The sequence below is a fragment of the Mustelus asterias genome, chromosome 13 (assembly GCF_964213995.1).
Source record: "Mustelus asterias chromosome 13, sMusAst1.hap1.1, whole genome shotgun sequence".
In the NCBI taxonomy this organism is placed as follows: Eukaryota; Metazoa; Chordata; class Chondrichthyes; order Carcharhiniformes; family Triakidae; genus Mustelus; species Mustelus asterias.
In genome coordinates, this window is record NC_135813.1 from 21,959,921 (window position 1) to 21,979,622 (window position 19,702).

At 43.7% G+C, this 19,702-nt stretch overlaps 1 protein-coding gene across 1 annotated transcript in view; it reads right to left on the reverse strand.

The window, feature by feature from the left end:
* LOC144503059 (adhesion G protein-coupled receptor D2-like) overlaps positions 1-19,702 on the reverse strand; it is a 98,534-nt gene that overhangs the window by 58,406 nt on the left and 20,426 nt on the right. Inside the window, exons 8-11 of the mRNA XM_078227561.1 lie at positions 16,654-16,739; positions 11,297-11,578; positions 8,441-8,543; positions 6,158-6,264 (exon numbers count right to left, since the gene is read on the reverse strand). Of these exons, the coding sequence (XP_078083687.1) occupies positions 6,158-6,264; positions 8,441-8,543; positions 11,297-11,578; positions 16,654-16,739 (578 nt within the window). The remainder of the gene's footprint in view (positions 1-6,157; positions 6,265-8,440; positions 8,544-11,296; positions 11,579-16,653; positions 16,740-19,702) is intronic.

The window sequence follows — 19,702 nt, forward strand, 5'->3', positions numbered from 1 at the left end:
TGAGACTATGCCCCTGTGTTCTAAAGTCCTCAGTCAGGAGAAACAATGTCTACTTGAAAAACTCCTTCAGAATCTTGCATGTTTCAATGAGATCACCTCTCGTTCTTCTAAACTCAAGGGAGGAAAGGGGTCCAGTTTACTCAACTTCCTATTATAGGATAACCTCCTCATTCCAGGAACCAATCTAGTGAACCTTTCCTCTACCATCTCCAATGTACAATGCAGAAGGAGGCCATCTGCACGGCTCTGCAATGGAGCATCCCACCCAGACCCTATCCCTGTAATCCCACATGTTTATCCCACTAATCCCCCTAGCCTACACATCTTGGGACACTAAGGGCAATTTAGTATGATCAATCCACCGAACCTGCACATCTTTGGTTGAAAGTTGTGATTTTTTTAGTATCATGTTTTTTAAAAAAGTTATGTGAACAATTGCAAAGGCAGAACAAAAAAGTAAGGGGGAGCCTCATTTTAATATCTTATCCTAAGGATGGAACTTCTGACAATACATTTCTTCAATGCCACCCTGGGGTTCCTAGAATATGAACTAAAATTCAGGCATGTGACTTCAACCCCAAACTTTCTAAGTCAGGGCAACAGGATCGCTAGCTGAACTAAGCTGAGAGCACAGGATTAAGTTGTCAGTTAAATATAAATACATATTACTCAACATACTTAGTTGGTTCTAATAAAATGATGAGCAGTGAAATACAAGCCCCTACCTTTACTCTGTGTTGCAGTCTGTATTGTATAGGTGTGCTGACTGGATGACCCCCTTGAAACACAGTTGATGAAATAATTGCTGATGCAACCTGCATACCTACATGTCTGTGGACAGCATGGAAAACATAAACATTGACATGAGCTTTGAACGTTAAACTATCTCAATTATTCATCAAAATCTTTTTTTCAATACCATATGCACTGCAAAACATTAAAGAGTTGAGTTAACTACTACAAAAACAGGAAATGCTGGAAAATCTCAGCAGGTCTGACAGCATCTGTGGGGAGAGAATAGAGCCAACGTTTCGAATCTGGATGACCCTTCATCAGAGCTAAAAGCAAAGAAAATCAGAAAAGATTTATATTATGAGGATTGGGGGTGGGGAGGGGGGGCTGCTGTAATAGGACAAAGAGAATTCACTTGTTCTAGCGATCCCCAACGCAAACTGGAAGAACAGCACCTCATCTTCCGATTCGGCACTTTACAGCCTTCCGGACTGAACATCGAGTTCAACAACTTCAGAGCATGAACTCTCCCCTCCACCTTTGCCCATTTCCCCATTTCCATTTATTTTATATTATTTCATTCTGTTTCTTCTTTTCATCTCATTCATCCATTTTTATCATCCTTCCTTCTTCACTTCCATTTTTCCACTTCTCCATTCCCATTCTCACGCACACGCACGCACGCACGCACGCGGGAATGAGGAATCATAAAAGCAGGATAAGGCTATATGGGACATTGTGGGGTATGGCACATTGTGACTCAGGGGTTGTCCAAACCAGGGTGGGTGGGGAGTCGCAGAAACAGGTAAGATTGATCCATCGGGTAAGTAAAAAGACATGGACGGATCCAGCAGTCCTCACTAACTCCTCCCCCACCCACCCTCACTCTGCCCTTTTAGCTGCTGGATTAAATGTAAAATTGAGATTAAAGTCTAAAACAGCATTCTAATAATACGTAAATGTCCGGTCTACCTCCTGGAAGCAGGTTATTTATTCAGTCCTCATCTACCTGCAGTAAATCTGAGGTTTAAGGCAGTTTGGGTTTGGGATTTTTAACATCCCACCCAATCAAAACCCACCTGTTTTTGGGCATCAAATTGTCCTCAGCATGCGCGATCTTATCGGCTTGCCGCGCCGGTCCATCGGCGTCGCGAGCCGGGAAGATGGCATGTGGGTAAAACCTTCCAGCCCTGTTTTGCCGGCGAGAATGGCTTCACACCCAGAAAGGATGCAAGGCCTATTAACATAAAACTAATCTCAATTAAAGGCATTTACCTTGGTCTGCAGGGCTTCTTCCCACCTCCTGGAACTTTCCTCCTTGCCAGCGTGACGGCACGCCCGCAAGAATCACTACAACTCTGCAGTAGCAGGCACCATGGCTATGCCAAGGGGATTGAAGGCCATTGCTGGTCGAAGGCATGGCCAGGCAGTGCCCACTGAGCAGTGGCACCTTGGCAGTGCCCACCTAGTATGCTGACAGGGCCCAGTTGGGCACCATAAGTATGCAAGGAGCAGTGCCAAGGTTGTATGGGCTGAGTGGAGGCGGGGCTACAATGGGTGGGATACACAATGATGGAGGGGGGGCTTATGCAGGGGGGAACTTTGCAAGGGGGGGTGATTGGACAAGGGGGGAGCTCTGAAAATTGAGGGGTGTGGTGCAAGGGGGTCTATGCACGGGAGGGAAGTACATGGGTGGATTGTGTCGGGGGTCTGCCAGGGGACTCATCGGGAGAGACCTGATGCCCCGATACTGGCGACCCATATTGGTGTGGGGAGGGGTGACACTGCCACCGATGAATTTGGGGGTCTGATATCGGTGGGATTGGGGGGGCGGTGGGAGGTGGTCTCTTGGTGCACTAGGAGGCTGGGGCACCTTGCACAATGGTGCCCAAACTCTGCAGCCGCCTTCCCTGGCTCCGCTTAGGCTCCACTCCCCATTACCGGCGCAAATCTTCCAGCTATCAGTGAAGCTGATAGAGTGTTGGAAGATTGAAGTGCCAAACTCACCCAAAGGCCTGGTGTAGGAACACTCCTGTTTTCAGACTTAAATGCCATTTTTGGAAAGATCGTCCCCATTGTTATCTGTCACTATCACAGCAAACTAATTTATACAGTCCGCATCTCAAATTATATTGGAATATTCACTGCCAAGTTTTTAATCAAAAATGATGAGAAGATAATGATACAGGAATATCTAAATATGACCAGAACATCCATTCTGTTTTGTGTTTTCGGTGATGCTTTCAATGCATGCCAGGTGGGTGAGTGAGAAAGCTGAAGATAGATATTTAAAATAAAATTTCACTCACCTAAATCCTTCATTGAACACCGTTTCCGACAAATGATCAGTGCCCAATGTGCCATTTCCGAGCAAACTGTTAAGAGTGCCATACCAAGTGTTCACAAATATAGCTGTTGTTAAACCTGTATGTATTATTGGTATGAGAACAATAAGTTTTCATTCACATTGTTTGAAAATCCTAATTTGATCTATCATTTTATGTACAATTTGCTTATGTTTTACTCAGTACTTTTCTTTATTCTTTTGTCATATCATTTTCTGCTAGGATGCGAGTATTTGGCAACTGTCGAGTTCCCTGGGGAGTTGCAACCGATAGGTTCGCAATGTCATAGGAACATAGAGGCAGGAGTAGGCCATTCGGCCCTTTGAGCCTGTTCCGCCATTCATTTTGATCATGGCTCATCTTCAAATTCAATATCCTGATCCCACCCCCACCCCCCCCCCCCCCACCCCAATATCCCTTGACCCCTTTAGTCCCAAGAGCTATATCTAATTTCTTCTTGAAATCAGGCAATGTTTTGGCCTCAACTACTTTCTGTGATAGTGAATTCCACACGTTCATCATTCTCTGGTGGTGACTTCCTCACCTCAGTTCTAAAAGGTTTATCCCTATCCTCAAACTATGACCCCCTTGTTCTGGACTCCCCCACCAATGGGGAACATTCTTTCTGAATCTACCCTGTCTAATCCTGCTAGAATGTTATAAATTTCTATGAGATCCCCTCTCACTCTTCTAAACTCCAATTAATACAATCCTAACCGACTTAAGTCTCTCCTTATATGATAGACCTGCCATCCCAGATATCAGCCTGGTAAACCCTTGCTACACTCCTTCTATAGCAAGGGCAGCCTTCCTCAGATAAGGACACCAAATGTGCACACAATACTCCAGGTTTGGCCTCACCAATGCCCTATACAATTGCAGTAAAACATCTCTATTCCGATGCACAAATCCTCTTGTTATGAAGGCCAACATGCCATTTGCCTTCTTTACTGCCTCGTGGTGAATACAGTTTCGATGTAACTGGGGGCCTTCTTGCTTGATATGCCTTAATTCTACAATGCATTCAACAACCGAGCCTGTTTTGTTTAAATAAAGCCTGGGAGAAACTGCTGATAACCAACAAGATGAAAGCAGGGTGTCTCAGCGAGAGCAGGTCTGAGGGAAACCAGTGTCAGAGACCAACAGGTAAAAGAAGGGAGTCAGTGGGTGATACAGAGAGCAAACCTGAGAGAAAACAGAGAATGAAGACCAACACATCAAAGCAACATCAGAGAGATAAGGCAGGATTCCATCACACCCACCCACCCACCCCCCGGCATGTTTTCCAGTGGCAGAGGCAATCCACTATTGGCAATCTTCCCTTTGGCTGAAGGATTGAGAACCAGAGGACTTTGATTTAAGCAGATTGGCAAAAGGACCAACACTGGCATAAAGAACAGTTGCTTTACTCAGCAAATGGATTGGGGGATCAGGAATGCACTAGCTGAGAGTGTAGTGGAAGCAGATACATTTGAAACTTTCATAAGGCAACTGAAAAGGAAAGCATTGTGGAGTTATAGGGAAAAAGTGGGGGAGTGGAACTAGCTGAATTACTCTTGCAAACTCATTATTTGAAGTAAATATTGAAGGTTAAGTTGTGACAACATCAGAGGTGTACAAAATTATCACAAAGGAATCTGCTCTTGTGGCTGAAGAGCTAAAAGACAAGCCCTCAAAGTATTTCACAAAAGAGGGCAGCCTAATTAATGGCTAAAAGTTTAGGGCACTATCAAAGTTGGAAAGGAGAAAACAGAAGATGAATCAGGAAAATGTTATTAGATAATGCAAAGCTTGGGTTTAAAGGCTTCCAGATTGCAGGAGGGTTAGAAAATGAGGAAGCCAGGAGATTTGACACTTTTGAGGAATTAGGAAGGGATGACTCCAATTATATGAAGAATCATTAGTCAATGTAAAAGAAATGTTGAAAGAAGATCAGGTTATGATGAGATTCAGAGAAAGATCAGAGAAGCACTGATCATTGTAATTTTTGATGAACCAATTGCTCAAGCTGAAACCAAAATAAACATATCTAACAGAATGTTGAAGTACAAAAAGCAGCGAGGCCAACAATGTTCACCATTATTAAAGCACAAATCGGACTGCAATTTGCAGTGACCGCACATGCTCAGTTAAATATGGAAATCAAGAAGTTGGTGTTTGAGATGCCTTGCTCCTCCAAAAAGCTGTGTGAGAAAGATACCTCACTGGGTGATTCAGCATTAAAATACACAGAGCAGTGGAAAATTGCCATACTTACCACACTAACTCACTAGAAAAAAGTTAGGGCCTGTCCATTCTAGGGTAAGTAAAATTCTGGCAAAGTGCAAAGACTTAATTATAGCCAAACAACCTCTCTGGCACTGAAAATTAACTTTAACAAGCATGGAGTCTCATTCTTTCAAATTTAATTAGTCTTGGTGATTTAATATTTGTTCTTACATTTACCTTTTTCTTTTGGGCTCATCTCTCTTAATCTAATATTTCTTTCCCTTACTATTTCATTTTCTGTACTTGATATGACATTATCATTCCTGGTTCAGGTTCATTGCTGTTTATCAGTGATCCCATACACTGACTGATTAAAGAGATACACAGTTGCTTTCCCTGTTCACTCAGGTCCCAAATCCCCTGTCAAGGTTTGTTAATTTGCTACAATTTCCAGTGAAAAATCTCAGGAAACATCCGTGGCAAATGCAAGTGTAATGCCTAGTGATGTCCCTTTGCCACTGAGGCAAATCTGGCCATAAATTCAGTCTAAGTGTCTTAGTGAGGTTCCATAATATTGTTGCAAGATTCAACCTAATCATTTGACAATTTCAAGATTCAACCTAATTATTAAACAATTTCAAGATTTGACCTAATTATCTGACAATCAACCAAAGTTGTTCTACTCTGAATCTAAAGTCCAAACTTATTCAACACTTGTAGGATACATTACACATTGAAGTTCGCACAACAGGGGGCAAACTGCTCAAGAGAAATATGAAAATTTAACTAACACCAGCCATTATTCTGCACAAAAAACAGGACAGCACACATAATGAGCAATACTCCCCTCTTTGTTGGAGTTTTTCAATTGCTTCTCTAGGAAGTCCAATTTGATCAGTTGATTCGTTGTTTGTATCATTCATATAGACGTTAATGCCATTTGTAAAACTGCTGAGTACCTTTTGTCTGATTTCAAGTTCTGCAAAGTACAGTGGAAATGATAAATACAATGTTTTGATTCAACCAAAACCTTTTTGTGAAACTGCGGAACTAAGTACCGGGTTTTGATATAGAATTTCACAACCAGTTGCAGATGCCGGACCCTGTTCTGACTGCTGTCAAGCTTGTATATGCTACAGACAATAGGGATAGTTTTAAATATATGAGATGATATAAAAATGGAAAGAACAAGTTCAAAAATCCACATTACACTATGCCATGTCAATCAATGGAAGGGAAAAAAACCGAACGGGATTTTTACTGTACACCCAATTACTGAAAGAGTTAAAATTATCCTGATGTACGTACAGCAAAATAGAAATCCAGCTTTATTGTTCCTATAGAATCCTTACAGTGCAGAAGGAGGCCATTCAGCCCATCAAGTCTGCAACAACTCTTTGAAAGGGCATCTTACCTAGGCCCACCCTATCCCCGCAACTCCACACATTAAACATGGCCAATCCACCTAACCTGCACTTACTTGACTGTGGGAGGAAAGCAGAGCACCTGGTGGAAACCCATGCAGGCACAGGGAGAATGTGTAAACTCCACACAGACAGTCACCCAAGGCCAGAATCGAACCCAGGTCCCTGGCACTGTGAGGCAGCAGTGTTAACCACTGTGCCAGCATGCTGCCCCTGTTTTGTTCTGTTGCTGTTTTTTCAATCTTTAATTGGATTCCTTTCAAATTTATTTTCTCTTTATAAATATTTATGTATATCAAGGTGAGAGATATAAATAAAAGCAAAATACTGCGGATGCTGGGATCTGAAACAGAAATGCTGGAAAATTTCAATAGGTCTGACAGCCTCTGTGCAGAGAGAATAGAGTCAACATTTTGAGCCTGGACGACCCTTTGTCAGAGCTAAAAGCTGTACTTAGCTCTGACAAAGGGGCTTCAAGACTCAAATCGTTGGCTCTATTCTCTCTCCGCAGATGCTGTCAGACCTGCTGAGATTTTTCAGCATTTTCTATTTTTGTGTGTGAGATATGAGAATTTGGAAACACTCTTTTTCAGGCAGCCTGGGTCAGGTTCAAGTGTTATTGTTATAATGTAAGCAATGATAACATGCTGTGAGGGTCAGCTGACCAGCTGACCTGGTAGACAATATAACCAGTGGCGAAGTGGTGTGGTGGTCGGCTGACCAGCTGATCCAGTACAAAGAGAAAGCAAATGGGGATTGTGGGGAGCATTTGTGGCCCAGGGTGTGGTCCAGGTGGTGGTGTAATGAAGTTTCTTTATTAAACCTTTTCTTTGATTTACTTTGTGAAGTTAGTTATTTTATTGCATGCAACTGGAGTTTCCTTACTGCTGGATAAACACCAGGCACTGTTAAATGCAAAATAAATTTCTTGACAGTGGACCTCAGCCCCACCAGTGCAAAATGTACACATTTCAAGCACATTTCTGAGGAATTACAGCACCAGCTGTCTTCTCCTCAACCACAACAGATGGGATGGATACCAAATACTCCAATGGTGACATGGAGGTCACCATTGAGCAACAAGACAACCGGGCCAGTCACATAAGCAAAGGAGTCCAGCTGGAATGTGGTCCACTCTCTTGACATGTCGGAGATCCAGCCCCTCAGGGAGCTCAAGCTCCCAATCAGGTCATAGCAGCCTCCCAGAGCAAGGCCTTCTTCCCAGTGGTGTGGGCTGCACACATTGTTAATGGCCGATAAGGTACTTGTGACTGATAGGCAAATCACTAAGTCAAGTTCCTGACCCTCAAATGGTGCCACAGTTTGGCAGATCGTCAGGTGAGAAGATTCTGTCCTATATTTAAATAATGCTAACAAATTTATCTTGTATTCTCTCCATGGTCTCGAAAGCTTTCCAAAAGTAGATGCTCAAAACTGTGGCCTAAACAATAATTTGTATGGGTTTACCATTATATCTTTGCTTTTGTATATTATGACCCTTTTTATCAAACTGAGGATGCTATGTTTATTTTTGCAAGTTTATAATTTTCCCTGTTCTAAAATGTCCAAATCAAGTAGCTTGATAAAGATGACCAAAGAGTTTGTAAAGTGACAGCTGCATATTTCCCAGTTGTGGAAGGGATTTCATTTTATGGTCATTATGTTTTTTTTTCCCTAAGAATGACCAATGTTTAAATATTTGCTCCAGGTGTTCTTTGACATTATACTTACGGATGTTTTTGCTCCTAATGACGATATTTTCTTGGTCCAAAGTAAGCAGCTTGTTCAGATTTTGCACCATTCTGTCAACACCATAAACTACGGCCATTGGACCCTGAACAAACTAACAGCAAAGGTGATCAATAAATTGTAAGGACCTTATACAACAGTTCAAGAACTTTAAAAAAAAAATCACTTCCCTCATTTGTAAATTATTTTCCCACTGCTATCAGGCTTCCTATCAATACTCTGGTAAGGAGGCAAATAGATAAACTCCTTTGCAAACTTTGCCAATGCACCCCTCAAACCATATGAATGAATAGCTCACAGCAGCTCAGTTGCAGTATGTTAGCAGCTCTGAGACAACCACCTCAGCCACAACAGAGAGAAGTCGAGGTGGAAATTCGATTAATCTGCTGGTTAATGCACAGACAGACTGAAGTGAATACAGCAAGCTGTATTCTTAATTGTAAAGTATTGTGGTGTATGCGACTCTGTGAATAATAGATGAGAAATTTCTCTCGGTTTTTACCTGTCTACCTTTTTACCCGAGTATAGATTGAATAATTAGCACAATTAAAACAAATGAATTGGTATTCCATAATAATTAAAATAACCATCATCTTGTGTAGTTAACTTAAGCAGATATACTGGATGCATATTGCTCATTTCAAATAATAATTAACCTATCTGCTCTAACAAACTGTTATGGATTTTATTTATATTTATTCAAAGTTGAAATAAATGACATTGATTAATAATTGTTTGTACCTGTTATCTAACACACTAAATTTCATTTCCCTGTGTAATTTATCAGATATTCGTTTTAATTACAAACAATGCTGTTCGAAACTATTGGAAACTGAGGAACTTTTTATGGGCCCACATAATGAGAATGAAATCACAGGTAATAAATCTAAAAATGTTTTTTTTTATATTTCTGATATTATTCTATAGGTGCAATTAGCATTTGGATTAGTGCATAATCATCATCGGTGCTGCTCAATAAACTAAGAGACGATGCCACATAAATGTCATATATGACATTTTTTCACATACACCTCTAAGGTTTGACACTAACGCAAGTACCCTCAACCCGATACTAATTAAAACTATCAACCACTCGATAGAAGTAACTCTTAAATAACAAATAAAAGTTTTTCCCATTAGCCACCTAAGATTTTCAATAATTTGGGACCAATTTTAACAGGTGGTCAGTTTTCACCAGGGCCTGAATTTTGAGGATGGTGGGGACTCGATCCATCCACAGAATGGGTGGGAAACACATCCCCGCTGACACTATCGTCTTGCTCCCAGTTTACACTCTAATGGGCGTTGATCGGCAGCAGATGAAATTTGGATGGAGGTTCCATCTTGGAGCGCTGTCAGCCAATCGGGTTGGCTGACAGCTCTGCAGCCCATCCAGGAGTAGCGCTGCAGTGGCCAGGAGAAACATTGCAGCAACATGTCTAGGACTATGTGAGACAAAGAGGCCAGATAGGTGATGCGGGTCCAGGGGAAGGGAGGATAGGGACTCCTGGTGGGGTCGCCGGGGGGTAGCTGGGTTATCGGTGCATAGGCCAAGATGGGGGAGGGGGTCCAAAGATGCCTGGTCCTTGAGGGAAGGAAGAGTTTCAGACTGAGGCACACACCCCACCTTCCCATCCGAAATCTAGGATTTAAATGTGTTCTATGTCCCACTGAGATCTATCTTAAAATCAGGAGCTGTCTATCCTAAAAATTGAGGCTGGGCACGAAATGGCCCAAAAGTGGCCATTATATGGTCACTTAAGGGCCTTAATTGGGACAAGGATATGCTTCCCATTTGAGGCCCTTCCACCCCACTGTAAAATCACAACCAGGTCAAGGCGAGCGGGGTGCCAGAGGGAATCCTTCCAATGCAATTTCACTCTCCCCTCCTATCCACCTCAAAACCCGCTGCGGGTTGAACGCCAATGACTGATTTCCTGGTCAAGGAATTTGTGTGACCCAGAGGGCACCTGCACGCAGGTAAGTCCATGGAATTAGTTACCTGGGTGCTCAGTGGTGACGGGGGTGAATCTGTGGCAGGGGAGGTCTAATATTTCTATGTAGAGCCTACAGGAGCACCCCTCCACCTCCTGTCACCACAAGGACATGATCTGAAAAATTTGTGACTTCCCTTTATGAGTTTCTTCTGGCCCTAGCCTAGTCCTAATGCAGGGATAGCCTAGTGGAAAGCTGGCTGCTGTTTCCCGCTATGTGAATTAAAATTGGGCGGCACGGTGGCATAGTGGTTAGCACTGTTGCCTCACAGCTCCAGGGACCGGAGTTCGATTCCTGGCTTGGGTCACTGCCCGTGTGGAGTTTGCACGTTCTCCCCATGTCTGCATGGGTTTCCTCCAGGTGCTCCGGTTTCCTCCCAGCATGGGTTTCCCGGCATGGGTCACTGTCTGTGCGGGTTAGGTTGATTGGCCATGTTAAATTGCCCCTTAGTGTACTGGGATGTATAGGTTAGAGGGCTTAGCAGGGCAAATAAGTGGGGTTATGGGGATAGGCCCTGGGTGGCATTATGGTCGGTGCAGACTCGATGGGCCGAATGGCCTCCTTCTGCATTGTAGGGATTCTATGATTACTCCCTTAATTTGGTTTAAATCTGAGTTAGCAGTTTGGTCAGAATTATTTTCTACCGACATGCTGAAATGACACCAATATCGATGCTGTTAAGATACAATCTTTCAAAATTGAACACTTCCAAAGCACATCGTCACTCTGAGGTGGCTTGGCCACTGGTTCTTACTGTACGAAAAACCAGGTCGTACTTCAAAATGATCTTTTCCAATCCTTAATTCAAGCAGTTGTGTTAAATTAAGAAATGTGACTGATTACCTCATGAATTTCAGTCCACCTTTCCGCATTATGTTGATCAAGAACTTCACCAGCTACGTCTATGAAGCTTCGGCTTACATTCTCCAGAGCCTCTCTGGTGTCGTTAACTTGTGGCTCCAAGTTGGCAACATTTTGTAGCAAACGTATAATACTCAGCATATCAGCTGGTTGCAAAGTGGCATTTTCAATGCTCAGAACGTGTTGTACTGTCTGCAGTATAATCTCAGCTTCAGAAATATTGGGTACAAGCTTCACACTACTCAACGACATGTATTCAGTAACCTGTATAAGGAGAGTTCATTCAATCGCATTTATGTGAGTACACCATTTTATCCATTTCTCCTCTAACTTCAGCAATTAATAAAAAGTGACCAAGTACTATTTTCCTGCATTACGTTATCTTTGGATTAATTTAATGTTAAAGTCCAAAGATGTGCGGGTTAGGTGCATTGGCCATGCTAAATTGCCCCTTAATGTCCCGGGATACGTAGGTTAGAGGGATTAGCAGGGTAAATATGTGGGGTTATGGGGATAGGGCCTGGGTGGGATTGTTGTCAGTGCAGACTCGATGGACCGAATGGCCTCCTTCTGCACTGTAGGGTTTCTATGATTCTATAGTACCTGTTTCATATCCTCTTGGCATGGTTGCTGGCTTGTGGTATGTGTGACCTATCCTACCTGAATAGGCTGTACTCTTACTCTGGTACTCACTTTAAACTTATCTTATTTACACTATGGGCAAAATTTTCCCATCCCGCCCGTCACAAGAATCATAGCGGGCAGGACAGAAAATTTGGCAGACCACTTAGAGATCCGTTGACCTCGGGCGGGAATTCCCAGTCTTGGGTGCGCAGTGTCGGAAAATCCCGTCCAATGTATATGTTGCAAAATAGGTATATCTCTCCTGGGTACAGTGTTCCATCCTCTCTCTCTCTCTCCAGAAAGAATCTAGCACATGATTGATGATGTCACTGATACATCAGAGTTTACATCACTCATTAGCATATCTTTACTATTAATCCATTACACTACACCTCGCCCCAAATATTCTATCACCTTCTTAGCAACAACATAAAACTATTTTAACCATTTACATTGCATTTTGTAGCTCTCTCTTACTGCTACAGACTTGACCCGATTTCTACTCCTACCCTTCTTCTGCTTCCCCTCACCCCTCAAAGTTACTGTCGGGAGGGATTCGGTCTCCCACAGTATACTCGGTCTTAGGGAAGATGTCCTGGAGGCATTTGGGGTTTCCTCTTTTCCTTGGAGGACATCATTATGACTGAAGTGGGACAGCAATGTTGCAGGGATGTCGGTAATCAGAGTACAGTCAGAACTGCTGAACTGTAAGGACCGTGGATCCTTACAGGAGAGGAAACTGAAGGACATCCTCACTTGAACTCTCTTGAACTGGAAGTAAAGGAATTAGGATACTTCCAGGAAACATCTGCTCCCTCAAAGCAGAAAAGACCTGAGGAAAGACCTGAGAAGACAAAGGATCTTCAACTCCTAGACATACCATTCACTGCTGCATTGAAGATGACAAATGTATTGAGATCTGAGATTCCAACAAATCTGGACGACAAGGAAAACAAAATTCTTGTAAGCATTTCTGGAAACGAAGAAGTGACGATTTCCCAATGATTTTGGAAAGGATATTCCAAACCTGTAGGCAATGGTAATTTATAGGTCATTTGTAATTCACAGTTCTATCTGTGGATTACACTGCTGCCTCACAGCGCCAGGGACCTGGATTCGATTCCCGGCATGGGTCACTGTCTGTGCAGAGTCTGCACATTTTCTCAGTGTCTGCGTGGGTTTCCTCCGGGTGCTTCGGTTTCCTCCCACAGTTCGAAAGATGTGCTGGTTAGGTGCATTGACCATGCTAAATTCTCCCTCAGTGTACCCGAACAGATGCCGGAGTGTGGTGACCAGGGGATTTCCACAGTAACTTCATTACAGTGTTAATGTAAGCCTACTTGTGACGCTAATAAATAAACTTTTAAAAACTTTAAAACTTTAGGCAGAGACTGCTTCACTGTGGGCAATTGGAAGAGTTTTGAGATAAGACAACAATTTTTTTTTACAATGGGATGAATCTAAGATGATATGAAGACCAATTTCCTGTCGACGAATTTCCTGTACAATATTCTGAAGGTAGCTCTGAAGATTCTACTTCAGCTTTTGTTCTGAAGGAGGTCAAATGCGAAGACGATTTTCAACTGGGACTGAAATATAGGCATCAATTCACTTTCACATGGAAACAGGTGCTGCCATCTGGGCGGCACGGTAGCACAGTGGTTAGCACTGCTGCTTCACAGCTCCAGGGACCTGGGTTCGATTCCCGGCTCGGGTCACTGTCTGTGTGGAGTTTGCACATTCTCCTCATGTCTGCGTGGGTTTCCTCCGGGTGCTCCGGTTTCCTCCCACAGTCCAAAGATGTGCGGGTTAGGTTGATTGGCCATGCTAAAATTGCCCCTTACTGTCCTGAGAAGTGTAGGTTTGAGGTATTAGTGGGTGAGATATGGGGGTAGGGCCTGGGTGGGATTGTGGTCGGTGCAGACTCGATACTGCCCGAGACAACTTTTCCCGCCTGAGACAACAACTTGAATTTTAAAAATTGGAAGATTACGCTCATAGTCTTAAGCATTTATTAACATATCTGTTCTATTCACCCATTACATGACAATAACATTATGTAAATGTGTTAAATTAGAGCAGGGTCAACTAATTGCGATTGTTTATTTATGCAACAAAGGGACCAAATATAATGTGAAAAAACCTGCAACCTTCAACCTCCAATTATCCAAATGTCTGACTAATTAATCTAGGGTTTTCATTTGAATGATCATTGCTGGTTCACAGGCATCTGCAGGAATGACAAATACTGTGTGTAGACCCTGGGTCTACTAATGCACTGATGAGTGACAACTCTCTGAGGTTTATCCTCTGTGTGCAGAAGAGGTCCTGCCGCCCCTTCGGAGTTCTGCTCCCATCTTTGGTGAGCCAAGTGCCACATTCACATTCTTCTCAGTCTTGTCTTCCATCTGAAAGCAGTGAGACAGACTGTGAGATCACCAGGCTCCATCTTCCTGGTGATCCCTGTACAGCAGAGAGAGAGAGAGGCTACGCTCACCAGCCTGTCCGTTGGGTGAGAAAAGAAGGACAAGAGCCACAAGTCATTTGTGCCACTAGGAGTCAGTGGGAAGCAAGAACGGTCTAAACTAGGATATCGACTGCCTGAGTTTGTTAAGTATGACCTTTGTTGCTCAATTAGTTGTCCTAATACAACTGCATCAAGTGTCTCCTTGTCGGAAATGTATTATCTGGTCTCAAAACCTTTTACATCAGTTTTCAGTTGGGAAGGTTAGGTAAAAATCATCCCCTTGTTTACAGATTACAACAGGCTAATGCAGGTCAGATGGTTATCTGAGAGAGCTGGGTAAAACTGTTATATTTTGAGAGCAATAAAAAGAAATGCAAGCACAGGTGATGCCTTCTCTCACAGCATATGTGCTGGTGTGTATGGAGTACAGTATTTTCCTCTCCTTGCGACTTTGGGAGGCAGTGGTGTTATAGAATCACAGAATCCCTACAGTGCAGAAGGACACCATTTGTCCCATCGAGTCTGTACCGACCATAATCCCACCCAGGCCCTATTCCCACAACCCTCATTTACCCTGCTAATCCCCCGGACACTAGGGTCAACTTAGCATGGCCAATCAACCTAACCCGCACATATTTGGAGTGTGGGAGGAAACCAGAGCACCTGGAGAAAACCCACGCAGACACGGGGAGAATGTGCAAACTCCACACAGACAGTGACCCGTGGCTGGAATTGAACCCGGGTCCGTGGCGCTGTGAGGCAGCAGTGCTAACCACTGTGCCACCGTCCGTGCCATGGTAGTCCTTGGATGCATTTTGGTAGAAATAATGTAGGGAGGAGCTATATGATAAATGGCAGAACCATAAAGGGTGTAGATATGCAGAGGGACCTGGGTGTGCAAGTCCACAGATCCTTGAAAGTGACGTCACAGGTGGAGAAGGTGGTGAAGAAGGCATATGGCATGCTTGCCTTTATAGGACGGGGCATAGAGTATAAAAGTTGGGGTCTGATGTTGCAGATGTATAGAACGTTGGTTCGGCCGCATCTGGAATACTGCGTCCAGTTCTGGTCGCCACACTACCAGAAGGACGTGGAGGCTTTGGAGAGAGTACAGAGGAGGTTTACCAGGATGTTACCTGGTATGGAGGGGCTTAGTTATGAGGAGAGATTGGGTAAACTGGGGTTGTTCTCCCTGGAAAGACGGAGGATGAGGGGAGACTTAATAGAGGTGTATAAAATTATGAAAGGCATAGATAGGGTGAACGGTGGGAAGCTTTTCCCCAGGTCGGTGGTGACGTTCACAAGGGGTCATAGGTTCAAGGTGAAGGGGGGGAGGTTTAACACAGATATCAGATGGACATATTTTACACAGAGGGTGGTGGAGGCCTGGAATGCGCTGCCAGGCAAGGTGGTGGAGGCGGACACACTGGGAACGTTTAAGACTTATCTAGATAGCCATATGAACGGAGTGGGAATGGAGGGATACAAAAGAATGGTCTAGTTTGGACCAGGGAGCGGCGCGGGCTTGGAGCGCCGAAGGGCCTGTTCCTGTGCTGTATTGTCCTTTGTTCTTTGACTAGTAATCCAGGGTAATGCTCCGAGGACCTGGGTTCGAATTTCACCAAGGCAAATGGTGAAATTTGAATTCAATAAGAATCTGGAATTAAAACTCTAATGATGACCACAAAACCATTGTCGACTGTTGTAAAAACCCATCGGGTTCACTAATGACCTTTAGGGAGGGAAATCTGCCATCTTTACCTGCTCTGGCCTACATGTAACTCCAGATCCACAGCAATGTGGTTGACTCTTAAAAGCACTCGGGAGGGGCAATATATGCTGGCCCAGCCAATGATGCCCACATCCCATGAACAAATTTTAAAGAAGTTGATTGCAATATAAAAGCACCGTGCCCTGCTTTACACTTTCACTGAAAAAAGTGAATCGAGTCAAATGTACAATATCGTCACACACGTAAAAGAAAATCTGATTTTACAATCCAGTTCTGTTGCTTGCGGCAGTTTCTTTGTTCCATCATCAACTTTATAAGAAGTCGTAACTAGTGTTGGAACATGTACCAACAAAGGTGTGTTCGAAGCACGTCATACAATCACACTGCATTATGTGCTGAATAAAAACATATTTGCTATACAACTTGCAGAATTAAATACTCAGAAGTGACAATTCTATTCTCAGACAAAGATCTTATTTCAGGCTGTCCTTGTAATAAATATGAAAAATAACTTACCATTGTATTGTTTGAAAATTCATTTGATTTAATCTTGAATAAGCTTCTTGAATCTGACTCAAACTTGTTCAATTTCAAATATGTCTCTACAATGCAAAGGGACACATTACTTGACAAGGAATCTAAGAAAGAGGAATGATTTTTGAATGTTTCAAAAGTAAATTTTAGCTCTGAACAACATAATATAAAATTCTCCTACACAGAACAGAATTAAAATACAGTTTATAACATATTTAAGTTTACTTGTGTCATCTTATTTGTATAGAACTGTGGAAAATAATGTTGAATATCACAATGGTGGAAAAGAGCAAACTTATTAAACAATGCTCTGTCCAACACTTTTGAACTCTGATATTCGGGTAAGCTTTCTCCAAGGCGGCCTTCGCGACACACGACGGCGCAGAGTCGCTGAGCAGAAACTGATAGCCAAGTTCCGCACACACGAGGACGGCCTCAACCGGGATATTGGGTTCATGTCCCACTATTTGTAACCCCCACAGAGTTTCACTGGCTGTCTTGTCTGGAGACAATACACATCTTTTTAGCCTGTCTTGATGCTCTCTCCACTCATGCTGTTTTGTTTCTTAAAGACTTGATTAGTTGTAAGTATTCGCATTCCAACCATTATTCATGTAAATTGAGTTTGTGTCTTTATATGCTCTGTTTGTGAACAGAATTCCCACTCACCTGAAGAAGGGGCTTGCAGCTCCGAAAGCTTGTGTGGCTTTTGCTACCAAATAAACCTGTTGGACTTTAACCTGGTGTTGTTAAACTTCTTACTGTGTTTACCCCAGTCCAACGCCGGCATCTCCACATCATGAACACTCTTGAAGACAGACATTTGTTCATGCCAGCTCTTTCAATAATGAACATACTGTTAACACCAAGGCTGTTGGTCAGCATTGCTATGATTTTTCTCAGGTGAATCATAAGATATTTTAAGTTGATGAAATATAACACCATGTTAGAAGAGCGTGTTATAATAATGATTTTGGTCAGTGCGCATCTGACATGTGAAAATGCATCACCATGCTTAGGAATTTTACAGCCAAAATTCTAAGAGGCCACAATAGAATTTTTGGTTACTTCTAATGGGATTCATATTCTCTTGGGTGGCACGGTTAGCACTGCTGCCTCACAGCACCACGGACCTTGGTTCAATTCCATCTCCGTGGGTCACTGTCGGTGTGGAGTCTGCAAGTTCTCCGCGAGTCTGCATGGGTTTCCTCCGGGTGCTCCGGTTTCCTCCCACACTCCAAAGATGTGCGGCTTAGGTTGATTGGCCATGATAAATTGACCCTAGTTCAGGGGATTAGCAGGATAAATTTGTGGGGTTACAGGAATAGGGCCTGGGTGGGATTGTGGTCGGTGCAGGCTTGATGGGTCAAATGGCCTCCTTCTGCACTGTAGGGATTCTATGGTTCTTCTCAGAAATCTCATGGGCAGGATTTTTTGGGTGATGGGGTTTCCCGTCCTGCCACCAATAAAGTCAGGGGGAACACATCCCCACCAATGATGGTAGCCCTGCTACCACTTCACAAAGCGTCAATTGGCTTGAGAAGGGACCCCTCACTCAGGATATAGTTCCAGCTCACAGAACTACCAGAGTCACTCAGCTCCTGACTTCATTACAGCCTTGGTTCAAACGCAGACAAAGGAGCTGAATTCCAGAGGTGCGGTGACTGCCCTTGGCACCAAGTGTGGCATCAAGGAATCCCAGCAAAACCCGAGTCAATGTGAATCAGGGGGAAATCTCTCTGCTTGTTGGAGTCATACCTAGCACAAAAGAAGATGATTGTGGTTGTTGGAGGTCAATCATCTCAGTTCCAGCTCGTCATTGCAGGAGTTTCTCAGGGTATAGTCCTAGGCCCAACCATCTTCAGCTGCTTCACCAATGACCTTCCTTCCATCACAAGGTCAGAAGTGGGGATGTTCACTGATGGCTGAACAATGTTCAGCACCATTCATGACTCCTCAGTTACTGAAGTAGTCCATGTATGAATGCAGCAAGACCAGGGCAATATCCAGGCTTGGGTTGACAAGTAGCAAGTAACGTTCATGCCATACAAGTGCCAGGCAATGACCATCTACAACAACAGAATCTAACCATGGCCCCTTGATATTCATTGGCATTACCATTGTTGAATCCCCCACTAACAACACCCTGGGGATTACCACTGACCAGAAACCGAACTGGACTAGCCATATAAATACTGTGGCTACAAGAGCAGGTCAGAAGCTAGGAATCCTGCAGAGAATAACTCACCTCCTGACTCCCCAAAGCCTGTGTACCATCTACAAGGCACAAGTTGGAGTGTGATGGAACATTTCACTGGCCTGGATATTGCAGTAGATACCTGGGAACATCACCACCTGGAAGTTCCCCTCCAAGTTACTCACCATCCTGACTTGGAAATATATCGCCGTTCCTTCACTGTCACTGCGTTACAATCCTGAAACTCCCTCCCTAATAGCACCGGGGCTATACCTACACCACATGGACTGCAGCGATTTAAGAAAGCACCACACCAGCACCTTCTCAAAGGCAACTAGGGATGGGCAATAAATGCTGACCTAGCCAGCGGCACCCACATCCCATAAATGAATTTTTAAAACATCTGATTTGCGGCAGCTCTGTAGTAACAGCGGTGCAATTAGTAGAGTGACCACTGCTGGGAATATAAGCAGTCCCACTAGTCTACACGCTGGAGCCTACAGGATTAGTGAAGGGCAGGTTCGCAATGGGGCTGGAAGGGGAGGCTGGGGGCGGGGGGTTGGGGAGGAAGTTGGTGGAGGGAATCGTGATGGCAAGGCAAGGCGGGAGGGAGCACCCCTCAAATTGAGGCCAGGCAGGGAAGCAGCCGCGTAGAGGCCTCAATTAGGCAAAGATGGATAGGTCACCCCGCAAAATTGCAAAAAAAGTCTGAGGCAGGTGGGTGGGAGGCAGAAAGGCCATCTGGGGAGTTTTACAGATTTCCCCACCTGCAAACTTGCCGATGGGAGCTTATAAAATTCTGCCCCAAGTGTCTAAGATCTTGGGAACTCAGAT